Source organism: Sceloporus undulatus, chromosome 1, assembly GCF_019175285.1.
Source record: "Sceloporus undulatus isolate JIND9_A2432 ecotype Alabama chromosome 1, SceUnd_v1.1, whole genome shotgun sequence".
Classification (NCBI taxonomy): Eukaryota; Metazoa; Chordata; class Lepidosauria; order Squamata; family Phrynosomatidae; genus Sceloporus; species Sceloporus undulatus.
In genome coordinates this window covers 201,817,437-201,825,835 of record NC_056522.1, presented here as the reverse complement: position 1 = coordinate 201,825,835, position 8,399 = coordinate 201,817,437, and the positions used below count along the sequence as shown (strand labels likewise).

Here is an 8,399-nt window from a genome sequence, read left to right as displayed (position 1 = left end):
AGAGCTCCCGGAGACACCCGCGCCTTTCCCTTGCTTGAAATTAAAACTAAAAGAGTAGAAACAATGCAGTTTGACAGCACTTGAACTGCCCTGGGCAACCTCCTACGGAATCCTGGGATTTATAGTTTTGCGAGGCACCGGCCTCCTTTGGCAAAGAAAATGAAAGACCTTGTCAACCTCCAAATCCCAGGATTGCATAGGATGGAGCTAAAGCACTCAAAGTGGTGTCAAACTGCATTATTTCTACAGGGCAGAGGTATCCTAACTCGCCATAGCTTCCAAATCGGAGCTCCCAGAGACCCTCCTTTCCTTATTTGAGTGTTTTTGCCACCCTCCAACCACCCACCCAGCCACTCCCCGGTTCCTACTGGATCACAATTGCATGCCTTTTTTAAAAACTTGGTTTTATTGTACAAATAGTAAATGTCGCACCTTTTCAGGAACTATTACAGTACTCCCATAGGAATTGCTCACACTAAGGGAGGGAGGAAAGAGGGGGGGGGGTTACACCTAAAGAGAAACGCAACATTTGACCAAGGGCTCGTTGCTACCTCGTTGCAAACGGTGTGTGCTCTTCCTAAAATCACCCCCGCCCGGTGCATTACACCATCATATATTACGAACAAGATCGCAGGACAGGTTGGTTTGTGCTGATTCCGTCTGGCCTGGGAACATGCAGCAGGACGAGATAGTTCTCATTCTCGAAGCCATCGTTAGAAACTCTGGACTCCCATCGGCAGGTGCTAAAACCAAACCATCATTGTTTTAAAAAAGACAGAGAGAGAAAACTGAATGCCCTTTCCTGACAAAAGCACGGATCCGTGTATAAGAAGGAATCCTGCCATTCAACATCGGTGTGTCAAGTTATTTGCGTCTTCTTCAAATTCACTATTCCCCCCCCCCCCCAAAAAAAAACCCCAAAATCGTGAAGAAAGAGTGCAAACTCAATGTGATCGTCAAGCAGCGTTTGATTTGGGGGAATAAAGAAACAGAAATCATAGGGATGGAATAGCCTTTGCTTGTTATAAGATGGATGCATATAAATATAAAAGGATTGGGGTGTTTGTTTGTTTGCCGGTCGGCATGATAGGTTTTAACAGAAGATTAATAATTTTTCCCTCCTTTTAGGAGTGGGAATCTGGTTCTTAGGGAAATGGACAAGTTTCATGGCGGTCACACTGCTGCCTTTGTACAAAGTTTGTGTGTTTGCGTGGTTTTGTGTAGCATCTGGAAGGAAACTGGACGGAAGGGCGGTGCTAAGGCAACAGAACAAACTTTTCTCCTTCTTCTTTTTTCTTCTTCTAAGCACTTCTCTGGCTGGTTTTTTATTTATTTACTTATTTATTTATTATTATTATTGTCATTACTTCATTATTCCGTATAAATTAGATATAATTCTACATTTTGTTTCCGACGCATATAAAAACCGACGAAGCCGCATGTTCAAAATAGTCTTTTTATCAAAAAAAAAAAAAAAAAAAAGAGGTCCTTTTAAAAATCTGTACAAAAAACCCACGACAAAATAAACTCGGCTGGGGCCGGTGGTGGTGGGGGGGGAAGGTCGCAAGTAGGAAAAACAAGTTGCTGGTTGAAAAATAGAAATTTGATATATACTTCTTCATCATCATCATCATCATCATTTTGAAACCGGCCCTTCTTCTAGGCCTATTATTATTATTATTATTATTATTATTATTATTAAAAAATTGCATAGATCCAAATTATTGCTTGCGATTGTGTATTCCCGATCAAAGCAAAGGGGAGAAAGGAAGGGAAGGGAAAAAGAGAAGAGTGGATGGAGTTTTTTTCCCCTTTGGAGGCTTAGATCCGGAGCAGGAGGGAAGGGTGGGGAGGAGATGACCGAAAGGGGAAAAGGCCAAAGTCCCTCCTGAAAGGCTGTCAGGAGGAGTCTCAGTTCCTCTACCTTTCTCCCCTTTTATCTAATTCCTCGGCCTTTTGGATGTAGAGAAAGGGGAAGAGGCCAAGGCAACTCTTGAAGGACTGTCAGGAGAAGAGCCACCACCGATGGCCCTCAGCCTTGGAATGGTTTTCCTTCACCGCTCTCCCCTCCTTTGCTCCCCCCTCCCTTTTACATCACTTCTGGGATTTAGAAAAAGGCCAAGAGGGCGATGCAACTTCCCCCCAAGGCTCCTGAAAGGCTGTCAAGGGAAGACCCAGCCATGGATGGCTTTCAGCCTTGGAAGGCTTTTCCTCCCCTTTTATCTAATCCCTCGGCCTTTTGGATTTAGGGAAAGGGGAAGAGGCCAAAGCACACTCCTGCAAGCCTTTCCTTAAGATCAAATGTAGTAGGTTTGTTCCCCTCCTTCCTTTTTCCCTTCCCCTCTTCCCCCCAATGCAGGCAAGTCTTTCATCTCTTGTGGAATAGGAATAGTCCTTCGGAGAGACACCCCACTTTCCCAGAATGCCATAGCCTTGAGTCTGGGGGTAGTGATGGTGGGGGCGGTTTCTCTTTCTCTGTCTCAGTCGTGGAAGATGGCGTTGAGCTGGGCCCCGAGCAGCCTCTCGTGGTGGGGGTGTCCCTGGCCCTCGTAGGCGGCGGGCAGGAGGCTCTCCAGGGGGACCTCGCAGCGGGAGGCCGCGCAAGAGAAGAGCCCGCCGTGGCTTGGGGCTCCTGGCGGGTAGTGCATGGCGAAGGCGGCGTAGGCGGCGCCTTTCTCGAACTCGGGGCCGGCGGCGGCGGGGGCTTCGTGCTTGAAGGAGAAGTTCCCGTTGATGCTGAGCGGGGGGCTGAGGGGCCCGTCGAAGGCCGGGCTGGAGGCACACTCCGCCGCCACCAAGGCGCCCTCGAAGAAAGGCTCCAGCGCGGCTGCGGCGGCTGCTGCTGCGGCGGCGGCTGCTCCGTAGGGATGGGGGCCCTTGAGGTGGAAGAGGTGGGAGCCGTCCATGGTGCCGTAGGGCGGGCTGGGCAGCCCCGGGGACTGGTAGGCGCCGTAGGGGGCGGCCATCGCGGGGAAGCAGGAGGAGGAAGAGGAGGCGGAGGCGGAGGCGGGAGGCTGGAGGTGAGGCGGGAGGTCGGGGCTCTGCTCGGGGAGGAAGGTGCGGGGGTTGAGCTGGAGGCAGCCGGCCACCAGGTTGGTGGTGGGCTGAGAAAGACCCTTGCAGAGGCTCTGGACGAAGGAGAGCAGGTCGGGGCTCTTGCCCGAGCGGAGGATCTCGGACAGGGCCCAGATGTAGTTCTTGGCCAGGCGCAGGGTCTCGATCTTGGAGAGCTTCTGGGTCTTGGAGTAGCAGGGCACCACTTTGCGCAGGTTGTCCAGGGCGGCGTTCAGGCCGTGCATGCGGTTCCGCTCCCGCGCGTTGGCCTTCATCCGCCGCAGCTTGAAGCGCTCCAGCCGCGCCTTGGTCATCTTCTTCTTCTTGGGGCCCCGCCGCTTGGGCTTGGCCTCCTCGCCTCCCTCCCCCTCCTCCTCCTCGGCCGCCTCCTCCTCCTCCTCTTCCTCTTCCTCCTCTTCCTCCTCCTCTTCCAGCTCCTCCAGCTCTTCCTCCTCCTCCTCCTCCTCTTCTTCTTCCTCGCCGGTCCTCAGCGCCTCCCCCTCGCCGGCCTCGGCTTTCCTCTCCGAGGGGACCGCCTCCCGCTGCTCCTGGGCCCAGACGGGGGCGCCCTCGGGCCGGGGGTCCCCCATCAGGCCGCTCTCGCTGAAGGACTTGGTCATCCCGGCCTCCGACGCCTGCCTGCCCCAGGAAACAAAGGAGACAAGACACCCTTCTTAGAACAAGGCTCCAACGCCCAACACACCCGCCTTCAGACCCATCCTTGGAGCCCCATCCTTGGAAGAAGACCCTTCAGAGTCATCCTCGGAGGAAAACCAACCCTGGAACTGACAAAACCGCCTAAGAAAACCCTGGGAACATCCATGGGGCCGACAGGCAACTTGAAGGCGCATATACAGTGGACCCTCCCCACTCGCTGGGGTTAGTTAGGGGCACAGGGCCCCCGTGGAAGTGGGAAACACCACTCATGTTTTTAACCTGAGGGAATACCTCTCTCGCAATCTCTAGGGCCTCCGGGGCAATTTTATGGTCAAGATCTGCCAGAAGTTGGACCGTGAAATTGCGCTGGAGGACCTACAAATGCCCAGAGAAGCGTTCTCTCTAAGAACCTCTAGGACCTCCAGTGTGACTTTGGGCAGAAGGTGGCAAGGGAGTCATGCTGGAGGACCTAGAGATTTCCTACAGAGAGAACATAGGAATCAAACCCGTGAATTAATCAAATCTGCAAAAGTCCAAGTGGCAAATGTGGAGGGCCAACTGTCCACCCAAGAAACATATAGGATTCCAAGACCTAGCCTTGTTCACCTGGGAAATTGGTAGCCCCTTCCAGACTTAAGAAAGAAAGGAAGAAGTTGGGAGCCTGAGCTTTCCTAGACTTGAGCCTCCTTCCTCAGACGCATGGAGACATTAGTTGGCTATGAACACTTTTCCCGCATATGCCAAGGGATCTTGTAGCCCCTTTGAGACTAACGGAGCTTTCCTAGAGTCGAAGGCTTTCATGGCCGGTATCCATAGCTTTTTGTGGGTTTTTCGGGCTGTGTGGCCATGTTTTAGGAGAGTTTATTCCTGACATTTCTCTATAGATGCCAGCCCCAGATACTGGAATAAACTCTTCTAGAACATGGCCACATAGCCCGAAAAACCCACAAAAAAAACCAACTATGGATGCCGGCCATGAAAGCCTTCGGCTTCACAGATTCCCATAGAATTGCACCATTTAGCGCCATGAGAATCCATGGAAAGGTTCTCATTGATATCAAAGGATTCTGTTCCCCAACTGGATACCTGTTTCTAAAATGTCATGGGCGGATTTCGATTGATTTCCTTTTGCCAGCCGCCTTGGGTCCCACTCTGGGTGAAAGGCGGCATATGAAATATATAAATGATATTCTTGGCATGTTTCAAATTCCGCCCGTAAATGGCTTTCCGACCCATCCTTGGCGGAAAGGGACTTGCAGCCTTCTCTTATTAATTTGTCCGGCAACAAGGAATGTCTAATTTTTCTTTCCATCTCGACACTGAGACGGATCGTCTCAAATAGCCTTATGTAACTTGTTTTTATTCCTAGCCATGGCAGTCTAAGGAGATTAGACGGAGGAGGAAATTTGACGGACGCAACGGCAAAAGAAGAACACGAGCTAAAAAATAACATAAAAAGTTACAAAACAAAACAAAAGCTACTAGGGAAAACAAAAACCCCACCCAGGCTTCAGACCCAGCCAGGGCAGGTTGCCAATAGTCCTTCAGCCGAGGAGGCAGGGCTGCCTTCCTTTCTCTGGTCGCCTTTTCATTCGCCAAGCGCGACCCGAAGCCATCCTCTACAAAGGACCTCCAGACTGCCCAACTGTTCAGGGCCCAGGCAAACTCGGATGGTGGTGGCAGAGAGACAGGGATCAGGTGCAGCCAAAGCCTCTAAAAGGACATTTCCATCCCCTCCTCCCCGCAAGCCTCCAGGGAAGAAGGGGGAAGGTTGGCTCAGGCGGGGGCATGGAGGGGGTGGCAGGAAAGGCTCCCATTGGGGCAACTGAGAAGACCCCCAACCTCTCAATAGTGCAACAGTTGAGCCTTTGGGTTCCCCCTCAAAGCCTTCAGCTCCCAACATCCCTGCCAGGAAGACCGACAGCAGCAACACTATCTTTGCCCAACCCAGAGAGAGAGAAAAAATACATACATACGTGTGTGTGTGTGTGTACACACACATATAGAAAAATACACACACGTATATATCTACAAATATTTGCAGAAACATATATCAAAATACGTGTGTCTGTGTATTTATATATACACACATGCAAATGTATACACACACACACATATATATATACACACAAATATATACACGCATATAAAATAATACATATATATATATATATATATATACATGCATACATGTATATACAAATATAAACACACAGAGAGATATATTAAAAATACATGTGTGTGTGCATATACATATGTACACACATATATAAAAATAAATGCAAACACACACACACATACAAATATATTAAAATACATATATTAAAACAGTGTGTGTATTTATACACACACACATATTAAAAACATATGTGTATTTATACATACACACATGTTAAAATACATATATTAAAAACGTGTATTTATACACCAACACGTACACACACACATATAGACACGCACACACAAAAACACACACATGTATTAAAAAATAATGTGTGTGTGTGTGTGTATTGTGTGCCTTCCAGTCGTTTCCGATTTATTGGGGGCCCTAAGGCGAACCTATGCTGAGGTTTTCTTGGCAAGGCTTCTCCAGAGGAGGTTGGCCCTTGCTTTCCCCTCTGAGGCTGAGAGAGTGGGGCTGAGTGGGGGATTCCAATCCCGGTCTAAAGAGTCCCAGCCCAAGACTCAAACTACTACGTTTCACTGGCTGTAAAGAAGAAAACTCACACACCATCAATGCCTGTGAGGAAGGAGGCTGAGGTCTACCAAAGCTCCTGCTCCCACTTTCTCTCCTTCAAAGGGGCTCCCTTTTGTATGGACAAGGAAGGTGCTCTTTCTTTCCCAGTCCAGCTTCCAGGGAGAGAGGGGTGGCTTCAGCACCATGGATGGCTTTCCTCTCCCTCCCGCTCCCCATCTCAAAAGGCAGCCACTGGTCCAAGAAGGAGAGGCTCCTCTCCATCATCTGTTGGCTTCTCTTCTGTTGGGCATGGCCACCCTTCCTCCCTGAAACTCTTTTCTGGGACGTTTCCCTCCCTCTCTTGGCAGGGACTCCCATGACTCCCGAGGAAACCTCCCTGGACTCGCATTGCAAGTCCTATCCCAGGAGGGTTGGCCATAAGAGGGAAAGATCATCCCATAAGTCTTCCTTCTTACTGAGCCAGAGAGTCGAGTCAACTGCATCCTGTAGATGCAACCTGCCCGACCAGGGGATGCTGGATACCTGGATCCAGGTGTGGATGTGTGTATGAAAGAGAGAGAGAGAGAAAGAAAGAGACTGCGTGTCTGGGAGAGAGATGTTTGTAAAACCCAAGACCCGTTCCGACCTGGAAAGCCAGCCTCCGAATTACCTTTCCTGCTTCAGCGCCTTCTTCGCAGTGATGCTCTCATAACCCTCTGGCTCCTGGAAGGCCTTCTCCTGGGATGAATGGGGTCGGCGTTACCTTGCCTTGATTTTATTGCATGTGTCTCCCCCCGTCGCCCTTACTTTGAGGCTGCCTGGAGAAGACTACTCAGGTTATATAGAGCCCGGCTGTTTCTGCTGGGGGAGGGGGAGCTCCGCCCCCTAGGTGGGGCCAAGCGGAAAGCCCCGCCTACTTATCCTCATCACCTCCTCCTTCTTCAGGCCTTCCTCCCTCTCCTCTCCTCTTTTCTTCCTCCCCTCCTCCTCCTACCATTTCTACTTCTCTCTCTCTTTCATCCCTTCTTCCTCCTTCTCCTCCTGTTCTTCTTTTCTTCTTCCTCTTCTTCCTCCACCTCTTTTTCCTTCTCCTTTTCCTCTCATCCTCCTCCTGCTATTCCTCCTTCTCTCTCTCTTTCATCCCTTCCTGCTCCTCCCCCTCCTCCTCTTTTTCTTCCTCCTTCTCCTCTTCTTCTTCCCTCTTCTCTTTATCTTCTTCTTCTTCCTTCTCCTCTTCTTTTTCCTCCTCGTCCTCGTCCTTTTTCTTTCTTCTTTTCCTCCTCCTTTTCCTTCTCTTCTTTCTCTTTATCTTCTTCCTATTCCACCTCCTCTTCTTCTTCCTTCTCCTCTTCCTCTTCCTCCTTCTCTTCTTCCCCCTCTTCTTCTTCTTCCTTCTTCTCTTCTTCGTCCTCTTCTTCTCCCTCCCTCCTCTTCCTCTCCTCCCTCCTTCCTTCCTCCCCGGCACGCGCCATCTGCTGCTCCCATTTGTATGCCGCCCGGCTCTCTCTCCTTCCCTCCCTCCCTCCCTTTGTGGCCCAAAGAAAGTGGCCATCTGTCGCCGGGCGGCCGAGGTTCTGCGGACCTGTTGGGGACCCGCGGGAGGGACTGACCCTTTCCGAGGGGCCGAGAGGGAGGCCCAGGAGCCGGGGGGGGGGGCGGGCTCTTGGGAAGACCCGCTCACTTCGCCTCTCCGGCAGGGAAACTCTGATGAAGCTTTCCAGCCAAGCCACAGGCAGGGATAGGTCTCTTCTCTCTCTCTCTTTTGTACAATAACACCCAAAATCCACAAAACAGGGATACTGGGGATGTTGGGCACCTTCAAGTCGTTTCCGACTTAGGGCAACTCTAAGGGGAACCTATCACAGGGGTTGCTTGACAAGGTTTGTTCAGAGGAGGTTTGCCTTTGCCTTGCTCTGAGGCTGAGACAGTGTGGCGTGCCCAAGGCCACCCAGCGGAGTCCCATGGCCGAGCCGGGATTCGAACCCTGGTCTCCCGGGCACCAAAGACGCCC

General features: G+C 50.9%; 1 protein-coding gene across 1 annotated transcript; it reads right to left on the bottom strand.

Moving 5' to 3' along the window:
• Positions 1–1,473: 1,473 nt before the first annotated feature.
• Positions 1,474–7,330, bottom strand: NEUROD1 (neuronal differentiation 1). The gene is made up of 2 exons (XM_042464531.1): positions 7,059–7,330; positions 1,474–3,693 (listed from the first exon to the last, which is right to left on the bottom strand). The coding sequence occupies exon 2, from the start codon at positions 3,672–3,674 to the stop codon at positions 2,481–2,483; it is 1,194 nt and encodes a 397-aa protein (XP_042320465.1). The 5' UTR covers positions 3,675–3,693; positions 7,059–7,330; the 3' UTR covers positions 1,474–2,480.
• Positions 7,331–8,399: the final 1,069 nt, after the last annotated feature.

Excerpts from the sequence above, each read along its gene's own strand:
- NEUROD1 (XM_042464531.1), bottom strand. The coding sequence starts at position 3,674 with ATGACCAAGTCCTTCAGCGAGAGCGGCCTGATGGGGGACCCCCGGCCC.